We start from the raw sequence: 13,469 nt of genomic DNA, 5'->3' as shown, positions 1-13,469 counted from the left end.
ATCAACCTTAAAATAGGTCCAGTAAATGTTTGTTAGTGTCTGAACCTTAAGATTTAAATATGTTGTGTATTTTTCATATATAACAAGCTTTTTTAATTACATAATATTGTCTACCTCAATATTCAAATGAGTCAGGTAAATTTGTCAGATATATTTGTATGTCCGCATATTTTAAAAAGTCCACTAAATGTATGGTATATGTAATGTTAAATGTTTATCTTATGTTTCCATCACATATTATAGTGCAGATGTTTGACCTAAATATATAAATTACACAATGTTTTAATTGTAACATTTAAATTTGTAGATTATACACATCCTTAACTTCAATATTTAAATCAGTCTGGTAAATGTATATAATCCAATAGATTTGTCACATATAATGGCACATAATATAGAATCCTAACCTGGATATTGCAAATCAGTCAGTTAAATGTAACACACACACACACACACACACACACACACACACACACACACACACACACACACACACACACACACACACCACACACACACACACACACACACACACACACACACACACACACACACACACACACACACACACACACACACACACACACACGATTCCTAAGCTTGACAGTTTTCCATAGGACACAATGTACTTTTTATAAAGGCTTTAATCTACCAAAAACAAGTCAGAAGGTATATTTTCAGTCTTTGACCATTTCTTTTTTATGTCTGTAACAAATCTTTGTGAATAAAATCTTCTTTCCAATCAGACCAAAGATCAAATCAGTTTTGTTCAAGATTAAAAGCAACAGTTCATTCACTCATTGAACATGTAAAAACAAAAAAACAAAAATGAAAAAAAAGCCCGGAACCTCAGTTATTATTAATGATTTCCTCGTCAACAACGATCAGAGCTACGGCTTTACAGCACAGCAGCTGTATATCTTTTTGAAAACAAACATATTTACAATGGAAACAAATGCAATCCTACATTTCTTCACACATTTACAAAGTGGTGAGAATAAAATCTCTGTGGAAGAAGAAGGTCTGCTGATTTCTCTGCTGAGGTTCATGAAGAAAAACTGCAGCAAACAAACAGATCCATACAAAAGTTCATCAGACATTCAGAGCGCAGAGAAGCTGATATTTTCACGTTTAGAATAAAAGGCATAATGAGTTCAATCTCTGATTTCAACCCCTGAACTGTGACAGATGTGAGTTTATTTCAAATAATGATCTCAGCTGTGACTCCAGTACAATAAAGCGAGAGTCCAGGATATAGCGGCTCAGTGAATGTGGTCTGGACTGTGTGGAGGAGAGTCACGGTTTCAGAGACGCTGAAGAAGGACAGAATACCTGCACTGTGATCCAGATAAACTCCTATTCTGGAGGACCGCGGACCTGAGACAGGAGTTCGGACGCCATCGTGCATGAACTCAAAACTGTTGTTATAAGACTCTAATGACCAGGAATCATCAAACATCCCAAATGCACTTTTATCTGCTGATCTGCTGACAGTCTTGTATGCGACTGCTACATTAACTAACCCTGTCATCTCCACCTCCCAGTAAGAACGTCCAATCAGACAATCTTTGCTCAGAACCTGATAGTAAAAACTGAATCTGTCTGGATGATAAGGATGATTCACACTGTATTCCACCACCGATACTTTTCTGTCTCCATTAGAAAAAAACAGCTGTGGGTGTGCTGTGTCTGGATCTAGACTGAAGCCACATGAATATCTTAAGAAATCAGCTCTGGTTGTTGGTTGTGGCTGTGACAGTAAAACATCTGGAAGAGAGATCATCTGTGAGGTGCATTCCCAAGAGTCCGTCAGAACTTCCTGCATTGCTTCCTTGACCTCTTTCACATCTTTTACCACGTCCTCAAAGTGTCTCAGAGGACGGATGCTGATGCTGGATGAGTGTGTGGACTCACTGAGTGCTGACACTGAGGGGTAGTTGTGGAGAAACTGGCTGTGATCTGGTGTATCTGAGAGCTGCTTCAGCTCAGCGTCTTTCCTCTCCAGATCCCTGATCTCCTGCTCCAGCTTCTCCTGAAGCTCTTTGACTCGATTCTCTTCAATCACCTGCTGGGATCTGATCTGCTGCTCCACCTCAGAGCTTCTGTTCTGGATCAGATGGATCAGCTCTCTGAACATCTCCTCACTGTCCTCCACTGTTTTATCAGCAGAGACCTTGATGTCCTTCAGCTCCTGTTGAAGCAGCTTCACATCTTTCTGTCTGTCCTGGATTCTCTGCTGGATGTTCAGTCGACTCACCTCCAGCTCTTTCTGCCTCTCAGTATCTTCTGCTGCAGCTGAGACTGTGTCGTGGCCTTTATGTTCCTCCACAGAGCAGAGATAACAGATCAGCTGCTGATCAGTACAACAGAACATCTTCATCACCTCATCATGACGAGAGCAGATGTTCTCCTGGAGGTTCTTGGAGGGCTCCACCAGCTTGTGTTTCTTCAATGGAGGTACATCATAGTGAGGCTGAAGGTGATTCTCACAGTAAGACGCTGGACAGAACAAACAGGACTTGACAGCCTTCCTCTTCCTCCCAGTGCAGAAATCACAGGCCACATCTTCAGGTCCAGCATAGTGGTGGTCAGCAGGAGCAGCTTGGAGTCCAGTCTTCTTCAGCTCCTCCACTAAAGCTGCTAACATGATGTTTATCGCCAGATCAGGCCTCGGTCTGAAAGTCTTCCTGCACTGACGGCAGCTGTGGATTCCCTCCTGGTCCTCTCCATCCCAGTGGGTATTAATACACGTCATACAGTAGCTGTGTCCACAGGGAATAGTCACCGGATCCTTCAGTAGATCCAGACAGATGGAACAAGAGAAGGTTTCTTGGTCCAGCTGAACTCCTTCCTGAGCCATTTTCTCCTCTGAGCAGCAGCGACTGAGTTTCTCTCTCCTCCAACTCAAATTCGATTGATCCTGCAGTCAATGTGGCCTTTCAGCTCTTCCACTTCACTCCACGTTGGTTCCACCAATCCTCACAGTGCAGATCTAGAGGGAGGAACCAGGAAATATGTTGAAAGAAGAGGAACTGATTCATTCTAGAAGAGGACATGCTGTGTCCAGTCCTTATATACAACATATTGTATAAAACTTTCTGCAGGTTATACGGCTTAATTATTGTAAAATGGCCAAGTATCTACTGTAGAACCGGTTAACAGTAAGTTACTGTAGATCTGCAATGCATCAAAATTCACTGGGATTATAATAATGTTGATAGATATATTCTGTGGTGACGACTGGTTAAAACCTTAAAAGTTTAGCTTAGGAGCAAAGTTACAGGATAAACTTTATATTCGTGTCGATTGGTGTTAGCCGTTAGCTAGCTGCGATGGGTACATTTTATTAGCCGTTAGCTAGCCATGTTCGGTCATTTTATTAGCCGTTAGCCATCTTCGTTCGGGACATTTTGTTAGCCGTTACCCAGCTCCGTTCGGTACATGCTATTAGCCGTTAGCTAGCCATGTTCGGTCCATTTTATTAGCCGTCAGCTAGCCATGTTCGGTACATTTTATTAGCCGTTAGCTAGTCATGTTCGGTACATTTTATTAGCCGTTAGCTAGCTTCGTTCGGTCAATTTTATTAGCCGTTAGCTTGCTCCGTTCGGTACATTGTGTTGTTCAGCTCCGTTAAAGGCATTATGGAGGATGTTTTTTTTTTCGTTTAATTTGTCTGATTCACATAAAATGAATATACTGACCTTTAGTGGACTTGTATGTATGGTCTCTAAAAGAATAAAAATAAATAAAAATAACTGTGGACATGGCAGGGCCTGAAAAACATCAGCCAATCAAAGCGCTCGGACCGAGGTGTTTGGTTTGCTCCCTTTCCTGTCAATCAAAAATCTTCCGGCTCAGGCCTAGTTACGTAGATTACGTAAGCCTTGGACTTACGTGTTTTGTGTATGTGTTGCTTTGGTATAGCTTCGTAGTTAGCTGGCGACTTGTTTTGCTCATCTTTTTTTTTTTTTTTTTTTTTACATAATGGCAGATAAAGATCCAGGGGGACCCAGCCGTAAAAGACAACTTCACGAGTGCTACGCAAGTTTCTGGAGGGGGGCGTTTCTTCGTAAACGTTAAGAGGGGGGAGGTTAGAGGGGGGTGAGAGAGGTTGTATGTGCGCATGCGCATGCTACGTTCAAAGTCGTAGGAAATTAAATCTCCTCTACTGCCTTTAAATCCAGCCGCACTAACATTCTTCTTTGTCTGAGTTTCTTTGTAGACATATAATTACTGGATATGTTGTACCCTTAGAAAGGGACCAGGAAGGGGAATGATAGAAAACAGCTCTCTGTCCTCTGACTGGTCTGTATCAGAGGAATTTCTTTACAAAACACAGAGAAAATCTATTGTTTTAAACAAATGCGATAAAGAACTACACCAGTATTCTCAAATGAATGCATTCGGTCTTAATACGTGCTGTCTAACTTATATCTTAAACTCTTTCTAAACTATTAAACGTATTTTCTTTACAAGTTTGTATCTTAAACTGACTGTTTCTCACAAAATGTATACGAACTCGTTTAAACACCAGCAGCAGCTGAGCAGTCAGACTCTAAACCATGAGGTCTCCACTAACCAGCTCAGTGACCCACAGACTTACTGGAAACTCTTCACAGAAGAACAACAACAAAACACAAACTTTCATGCAAACTGAGACATTAGAGATGTCACAACATGTTTTGTAGTTCACACCGCTGTGTTATTACCTGAAAAAGAGGACTTCAGAGGGAAGAACGGTGAGAAAACAGCTGGCTGATTGCGCTCTTCTGTTTTGAATAAAGGATAAACTTCCTCCTGGAGCCCCAAGGCATCACTAGCAGATCGATGCACAGTTCGGCTTCTTCTTCTTCTTCTTTTTTAGTTTTATGGCGGTTGGCAAAAAAACTTTAGGTTGCATTTACCGCCACCTTCCGGTAAGGAGTGTGGGCCAGGAAGTCCCCAGCGGTCAACATCTTCTTAAATTCTCCTAATTAGCCCAGTGACACGAAGAAACATCAGCAGCTCTTTATATACATCGAACGTAGAGTCTCTCTACAAAACAGTCCCCAATGAAAAGATTAACCCTCTATTCTCCATACATCTACTTAAAACTCTTCTTTGCTGTTCATACTTCCTGCATCTCATCAAAACATGCTCGACTCTCACTCTCCTCAGTGTTCACACTGCCCCGTAGGATGCTTTCCAATCAGTTTCAAAGTACTGTTCAATCATGTATGTCCAAATCTCAATCTAGTTATTACATCTTCTTCTTTTCTTGCCAACAGACCCCCCATCCCTGGCCCCCTAATCTTCTTTTGAAATGAATAATAAAACCATCCCTTTACCTCCTCATCCCAATCTCTCTGCCATTCACTCTCTAACTTCTTTTTAACTATGCTCTTAATTTCAGCCTCACTGTACTTAATTTGAGAATCCACCATCTCTTTTCTTGCCCCTCTCTTGGCATAGGCATCTGCCAGCTCATTCCCTTCAACTCCTATGTGTGCTGGTACTCAGAGAAGAACTAATTGTTTTCCAGACACATTTATTCGATAAACCACTTGTAATATATCTTATACTATATCTTGCCTCGACTCAGACCTCATATTTTGTATACTCATTAACGCACTACTGGAATCCGATGCTATAACTACTTGCATTGCTGCATTTCCTTCTACCCAGTGTAACGTGAACAAAATTGCCACTAACTCTCCCGTAAACACTGCTATATTATCATTTACTCTTCTAAAAACTCTAATATCAAGACTTGGAATAACAAAAGCAATCCCAACCCTCCCATCTTCTAACCTTGACGCATCTGTATATATTGTTAACCAGGAGGAAAACCTCTTCTCTATATATCCTGTTACACTACTACTACTACATTTCTTTCCCTGTAGCTCAAGATCTACATCAAGCCTTTTCAATATCCATGGGGGGACTACAGAGATCGGAACAGCAGGACTAACATCCATCTGTGCAATACCAAAGTCTCGAGCTTTTCGTCTACTTATCCTCCCAAAACTGTTCAGCTGAGCTCGCTCCCCTTCTTGACAACTACATAACAGTTTTAAACCTGGATGATTACTTTTATGACCCCTAAGACCTGCCCAATATGTCAACAGTAGCTGCATTCTTCTATATTTTAGAGGCATCTCTCCTAACTCTACCTGAAGGGCAGACACTGGAGTTGACTTCATTGCTCCACAACAAATCCTCAGCGCCTGGCTCTGCACTACATCTAATTTCACTAAATTACTTTGTGCTGCCGAATTATATACTACACATCCAAAATCAAAAACAGATCTGATTAATGCTGTGTACACTATTTTTAAGCATACTCGACTTGCTCCCCAGTCCCGCCCTCTAAGGCATCTCATCACATTCACTACCTTCTTACATCTCTCCTCAGTTTTCCGAATATGCAACCTCCAAGTCAGCCTGCTATCAAACCATAGTCCTAAATATTTAAACTCATTCACTCTTTCCAAGTTTTGCCCATATAGTGTCAACTTAATATCATTGCTTACTCTCTTTCTAGTTAGAAACATAACCTTAGTTTTATCTACAGAAAATCTAAAACCCCACATTAATGCCCAGCTTTCTACCTTATTGTACTTTTTTTAACTATATACTTGATGTTCCTACCTCTTTTCCACATTACACCATCATCAGCAAATAATGACACTCCAACCGAGGACTCCATGTTACAAAAAATGTCATTAATCATAACGGAGAAAATTACTGGACTAACAATGCTACCCTGCGGTGTTCCATTTTAACGTCATACTTCAAACTAACATCCCCCCTACTCGTACAGCTATTGTTCTTCCTGATAGAAAGTCCCTAACCTACCCTAAAATCCTTCCTCGTAGACCCATCTGATGTAACCTAATGATCAAACCCTCCGTCCACATCATATCGTACGCTTTCTCAACATCAAAGAACACGGCAGCCACACACTCTTTGTTACCTTGGGCCTTCTGGACCTCATCTTCTAAAATTAACGAAGGGTCTACTGTGCTTCTACCTTTCCTAAACCCATATTGGTGACCTTTTAACAACTCATTACTCTCAAGAAAGAACAGTAGTCAATTATTGATCATTTTTTCCATCAGCTTTCCCACATGTGATGTTAAAGCTATGGGTCTATAACTTGCAGCTTGGCAGGGATCTTTACCTGGCTTACACATTGGGACAACTATCGCCTTCTTCCACTGCTCTGGCAGACTACTCTCTACCCACACTCTATTATACAACCTCAACAAAACTTTCTTACTACTTTCGCTGAGATTCCTCAGCATGCAGTAACTAATATCATCCTCTCCAGGTGTAGTTTTCCCACAGTCATTTAATGCCATATTAAGCTCCTCCATTGAAAACTCTACATTTACTGCACTGTCATAGTCATCAACATCCTCAAGGGCTTCAATGTGGTTCCCCACTGTCTTTCTTCTTGCCCTTCTTTCTTCTACACCCAGATTTCCATTACTATGGACTTTCACAAAATGCTGTACTAACACTTCTGCTCACAGTTCAGCTCGAGAGGCAGCGGCTGTTGTGTGAGACATTGCCAGTGGATCGGTGCTAAATCAAACCATGTATGAATGGATCTGGATCGCTGTTTACTGTCTGCCACAGATACACCAAGATATTAAAGTAAACACTAATGTCAGGTTTCCATTAAACATACACACGTGGACAAAATTGTTGGTACCCCTCAGTTAAAGAAGGAAAAACCCACAATTCTCACTGAAATCACTTGAAACTCACAAAAGTAACAATAAATAAAAATTTATTGAAAATTAAATAATCAAAATCAGCCATTACTTTTGAATTGTTGATTAACATAATTATTTAAAAAAACAAACTAATGAAACAGGCCTGGACAAAAATGATGGTACCTCTATAAAAGATTGAAAACTATTTGACCAGAGTGACATGATTAACTCAGGTGTGTCATTTAATTGACATCACAGGTGTTTCCAAACTCATAATCAGTCAGTCTGCCTATTTAAAGGGAGACAAGTAGTCACCCTGCTGTTTGGTGAAAAGGTGTGTACCACACTGAACATGGACAACAGAAAGCGAAGGAGAGAATTGTCCCAGGACATCCGAAAAAAAATGATAGACAAACATCTTAAAGGTAAAGGCTATAAGACCATCTCTAAACAGCTTGAAGTTCCTGTGACAACAGTGGCTCATATTATTCAGAAGTTCAAGACCCACGGGACAGTAGCCAACCTCCCTGGACGTGGCCGCAAGAGGAAAATTGAGGACAAATTGAAGAGACGGATCGTTGGAATTGTATCCAAAGAGCCCAGAGCAACCTCCAAAGAAATTAAAGGTGAACTCCAAGGCCAAGGTACATCAGTGTCAGATGGCACCATTCGTCGTTGTTTGAGCCAAAGTGGACTTCATGGGAGACGACCAAGGAGGACACCACTGCTGAAAAAAACTCATAAAAAAGCCAGACTGGAATTTGCAAAAATGCATGTTGACAAGCCACAAAGCTTCTGGGAGAATGTCCTTTGGACAGATGAGACCAAACTGGAGCTTTTTGGTAAGGCACATCAACTCTATGTTCATAGACTCAAAAACCAAGCATACGAAGAAAAGAACACTGTCCCTACGGTGAAACATGGAGGAGGCTCAGTAATGTTTTGGGGCTGCTTTGCTGCATCTGGCACAGGGTGTCTTGAAAGTGTGCAAGGTACGATGAAATCTGAAGACTATCAAGGCATTCTGGAGAGAAATGTGCTGCCTAGTGTCAGAAAGCTTGGTCTCAGTCGCAGGTCATGTGTCTTCCAACAGGACAACGATCCAAAACACACAGCCAAAAACACCCAAGAATGGCTGAGAGAAAAGCGTTGGACTATTCTAAAGTGGCCTTCTATGAGCCCAGATCTGAATCCCATTGAACATATGTGGAAGGAGCTGAAACATGCCATTTGGAGAAGACACCCATCAAACCTGAGACAACTGGAGCTGTTTGCTCATGAGGAGTGGGCCAAAATACCTGTTGACAGCTGCAGAACGCTCATTGACAAATACAGAAATCGTTTAATTGCAGTGATTGCCTCAAAAGGTTGTGCAACAAAATATTAAGTTATGGGTACCATCATTTTTGTCCAGCCCTATTTCATTAGTTTGTTTTTTAAATAATTATGTTAATCAACAATTCAAAAGTGATGGCTGATTTTGATGATTTAATTTTCAATAAATTTTTATTTATTGTTACTTTTGTGAGTTTCAAGTGATTTCAGTGAGAATTGTGGGTTTTCCTTCTTTAACTGAGGGGTACCAACAATTTTGTCCGTGTGTATCAAGATGTCCTCATTATTCCGAGTCTTTCTGCACATTTAAGACACACATGGACCAAAACCACACACAGCCTGAACCATCGAGACCTCATAGATGTGTCTGAATATCCAGGTTGAGGAATACATATTTGAATCTTCACATTTTTCACATCTTTGTGCTCATTTAAAGTCACATATTAGGGATGGAGAAACGACTGGTTGCACTTTCTGTACTCAGCACAAGTGCTCTAGTGTCACATTTTCAGTGTTTTTCTCCACTTTTTTAAAACAAATCTTCTTTGTGAATTAATAAAATCTTCTTTCTACACAGAAAAAAAGATCAAATTAGCTTTATTCATGATTAAAACCAGCAGTTTATTCACACACCAAACACTTAAAAACAAAAAAAGATGAAAAATTCAGTAAAAATAAACCCAGAACTTCAGTTAATCAGTGATTTCCTTGTCAATAACAAACAGAATAACAGGTTTAAATCGCATCAGCTGAAGATCATTTAATCATTTTAATCATTCAAAACAAATGCAATCCTACATTTCTTCACACATTTACAAAGTGGTGAGAATAAAATCTCTGTGGGAGAAGAAGGTCTGCTGATTTCTCTGCTGAGGTTCATGAAGAAGAAAAACTGCAGCAAACAAACAGATCCATACAAAAGTTCAAACATTCAGATCACAGAGAAGCTGATATTTTCATGTTTAGAATAAAAGGCACGATGAGTTCAATCTCTGATTTCAACCCCTGAACTGTGACAGATGTAAGTTTATTTCAAATAATGATCTCAGCTGTGACTCCAGTACAATAAAGCGAGAGTCCAGGATATAGCGGCTCAGTGAATGTGGTCTGGACTGTGTGGAGGAGAGTCATGGTTTCAGAGACGCTGTAGAAGGACAGAATACCTGCACTGTGATCCAGATAAACTCCTATTCTGGAGGACCGAGGACCTGAGACAGGAGTTCGGACGCCATCGTGCATGAACTCAAAACTGTTGTTATAAGACTCTAATGACCAGGAATCATCAAACATCCCAAATGCACTTTCATCTGCTAATCTGCGGATACTCTTGTATGCGACTGCTACATTAACTAACCCTGTCATCTCCACCTCCCAGTAAGAACGTCCAATCAGACAATCTTTGCTCAGAACCTGATAGTAAAAACTGAATCTGTCTGGATGATAAGGATGATTCACACTGTATTCCACCACCGATACTTTTCTGTCTCCATTAGAAAAAAACAGCTGTGGGTGTGCTGTGTCTGGATCTAGACTGAAGCCACATGAATATCTTAAGAAATCAGCTCTGGTTGTTGGTTGTGGCTGTGACAGTAAAACATCTGGAAGAGAGATCATCTGCGAGGTGCATTCCCAGGTATCCTTCAGAACTTCCTGTATTTCTTCCTTGACCTCTTTCACATCTTTTACCACGTCCTCAAAGTGTCTCAGAGGACGGATGCTGATGCTGGATGAGTGTGTGGACTCACTGAGTGCTGACACTGAGGGGTAGTTGTGGAGAAACTGGCTGTGATCTGGTGTATCTGAGAGCTGCTTCAGCTCAGCGTCTTTCCTCTCCAGATCCCTGATCTCCTGCTCCAGCTTCTCCTGAAGCTCTCTGACTCGATTCTCTTCAATCACCTGCTGGGATCTGATCTGCTGCTCCACCTCAGAGCTTCTGTTCTGGATCAGATGGATCAGCTCTCTGAACATCTCCTCACTGTCCTCCACTGTTTTATCAGCAGAGACCTTGATGTCCTTCAGCTCCTGTTGAAGCAGCTTCACGTCTGTCTGTCTGTCCTGGATTCTCTGCTGGATGTTCAGTCGACTCACCTCCAGCTCTTTCTGCCTCTCAGTATCTTCTGCTGCAGCTGAGACTGTGTCGTGGCCTTTATGTTCCTCCACAGAGCAGAGATAACAGATAGACTGCTGATCAGTACGACAGAACATCTTCATCACCTCATCATGACGAGAGCAGATGTTCTCCTGGAGGTTCTTGGAGGGCTCCACCAGCTGGTGTTTCTTCAATGGAGGTACATCATAGTGAGGCTGAAGGTGATTCTCACAGTAAGACGCTGGACAGAACAAACAGGACTTGACAGCCTTCCTCTTCCTCCCAGTGCAGAAATCACAGGACACATCTTCAGGTCCAGCATAGTGGTGGTCAGCAGGAGCAGCTTGGAGTCCAGTCTTCTTCAGCTCCTCCACTAAAGCTGCTAACATGATGTTTTTCGCCAGATCAGGCCTCGGTCTGAAAGTCTTCCTGCACTGACGGCAGCTGTGGATTCCCTCCTGGTCCTCTCCATCCCAGTGGGTATTAATACATGTCATACAGTAGCTGTGTCCACAGGGAATAGTCACCGGATCCTTCAGTAGATCCAGACAGATGGAACAAGAGAAGGTTTCTTGGTCCAGCTGAACTCCTTCCTGAGCCATTTTCTCCTCTGAGCAGCAGCGACTGAGTTTCTCTCTCCTCCAACTCAAATTCGATTGATCCTGCAGTCAATGTGGCCTTTCAGCTCTTCCACTTCACTCCACGTTGGTTCCACCAATCCTCACAGTGCAGATCTAGAGGGAGGAACCAGGAAATATGTTGAAAGAAGAGGGACTGATTCATTCTAGAAGAGGACATGCTGTGTCCAGTCCTTATATACAACATATTGTATAAAACTTTCTGCAGGTTATACGGCTTAATTATTGTAAAATGGCCAAGTATCTACTGTAGAACCGGTTAACAGTAAGTTACTGTAGATCTGCAATGCATCAAAATTCACTGGGATTATAATAATGTTGATAGATATATTCTGTGGTGACGACTGGTTAAAACCTTAAAAGTTTGGCTTAGGAGCAAAGTTACAGAATAAACTTTATATTCGTGTCGACTGGTGTTAGCCGTTAGCTAGCTGCATTCGGTACATTTCATTAGCCGTTAGCTCGCCATGTTCGGTCCATTTTATTAGCCGTTAGCTAGCTGCGTTCGGTCCATTTTATTAGCCGTTAGCCATCTTCGTTCGGTCCATTTTATTAGCCGTTAGCTAGCCATGTTCGGTCCATTTTATTAGCCGTTAGCTAGCCATGTTCGGTCCATTTTATTAGCCTTTAACTAGCTTCGTTCGGTACATTGTGTTATCCAGCTCCGTTAAATCAAATCCAGCCGCACTAACATTCTTCTTTGTCTGAGTTTCTTTGTAGACATATAATTACTGGATATGTTGTACCCTTAGAAAGGGACCAGGAAGGAGAATGATAGAAAACAGCTCTCTGTCCTCTGACTGGTCTGTATCAGAGGAATTACTTTACAAAACACAGACAAAATCTACCGTTTTCAGCAAATGCATTAAAGAACTACACCAGTATTCTCAAATGAATGCATTCGGTCTTAATACGTGCTGTCTAACTTATATCTTAAACTCTTTCTAAACTATTAAACGTATTTTCTTTACAAGTTTGTATCTTAAACTGACTGTTTCTCACAAAATGTATACGAACTCGTTTAAACACCAGCAGCAGCTGAGCAGTCAGACTCTAAACCATGAGGTCTCCACTAACCAGCTGAGTGACCCACAGACTTACTGGAAACTCTTCACAGAAGAACAACAACAAAACACAAACTTTCATGCAAACTGAGACATTAGAGATGTCACAACATGTTTTGTAGTTTACACAGCTGTGTTATTACCTGAAAAAGAGGACTTCAGAGGGAAGAACGGCGAGAAAACACAGCTGGCTGATTGCGCTCTTCTGTTTTAAATAAAGGATAAACTTCCTCCTGGAGCCCCAAGGCATCACTAGCAGATCGATGCACAGTTCAGCTCGAGAGGCAGCGGCTGTTGTGCGAGACATTACCAGTGGATCGGTGCTAAATCAAACCATGTATGAATGGATCTGGATCGCTGTTTACTGTCTGCCACAGATACACCAAGATATTAAAGTAAACACTAATGTCAGGTTTCCATTAAACATATCAAGATGTCCTCATTATTCCGAGTCTTTCTGCACATTTAAGACACACATGGACCAAAACCACACACAGCCTGAACCATCTAGACCTCATAGATGTGTCTGAATATCCAGGTTGAGGAATACATATTTGAATCTTCACATTTTTCAAGTCTTTGTGCTCATTTAAAGTCACATATTAGGGATGGAGAAACGACTGGTTGCACTTTCTGTACT

General features: G+C 41.3%; 2 protein-coding genes across 6 annotated transcripts in view; both read right to left on the bottom strand.

Annotated features, from left to right (window-relative positions):
- Positions 1-629: 629 nt before the first annotated feature.
- The window catches only part of LOC127535536 (E3 ubiquitin/ISG15 ligase TRIM25-like), a 36,054-nt gene continuing 23,214 nt past the window's right edge, over positions 630-13,469 (bottom strand). Inside the window, exons 1-3 of one of the 5 annotated variants that reach the window (XM_051953833.1) lie at positions 13,015-13,041; positions 4,710-4,751; positions 630-2,992 (exon numbers count right to left, since the gene is read on the bottom strand). In XM_051953833.1, coding sequence (XP_051809793.1) covers positions 1,202-2,860 — 1,659 coding nt within the window. In that variant the 5' untranslated portion in view covers positions 2,861-2,992; positions 4,710-4,751; positions 13,015-13,041 and the 3' untranslated portion in view covers positions 630-1,201. The other 4 variants (XM_051953831.1, XM_051953832.1, XM_051953835.1 and 1 more) reach the window with 4 other exon arrangements.
- On the bottom strand, positions 9,619-12,531 carry LOC127535537 (E3 ubiquitin/ISG15 ligase TRIM25-like). Its single transcript, XM_051953836.1, has 2 exons — positions 12,512-12,531; positions 9,619-11,861 (listed from the first exon to the last, which is right to left on the bottom strand). The coding sequence occupies exon 2, from the start codon at positions 11,727-11,729 to the stop codon at positions 10,071-10,073; it is 1,659 nt and encodes a 552-aa protein (XP_051809796.1). The 5' UTR covers positions 11,730-11,861; positions 12,512-12,531; the 3' UTR covers positions 9,619-10,070.

This window comes from Acanthochromis polyacanthus, chromosome 9 (genome assembly GCF_021347895.1).
Source record: "Acanthochromis polyacanthus isolate Apoly-LR-REF ecotype Palm Island chromosome 9, KAUST_Apoly_ChrSc, whole genome shotgun sequence".
Classification (NCBI taxonomy): domain Eukaryota; kingdom Metazoa; phylum Chordata; class Actinopteri; family Pomacentridae; genus Acanthochromis; species Acanthochromis polyacanthus.
Note: the sequence above shows the minus strand (reverse complement) of the source record. Positions and strands in the feature narration are given on the sequence as shown.

Bases quoted from the DNA above. Each gene is read 5' to 3' on its own strand.
- LOC127535537 (XM_051953836.1), bottom strand. From the start codon at position 11,729: ATGGCTCAGGAAGGAGTTCAGCTGGACCAAGAAACCTTCTCTTGTTCC.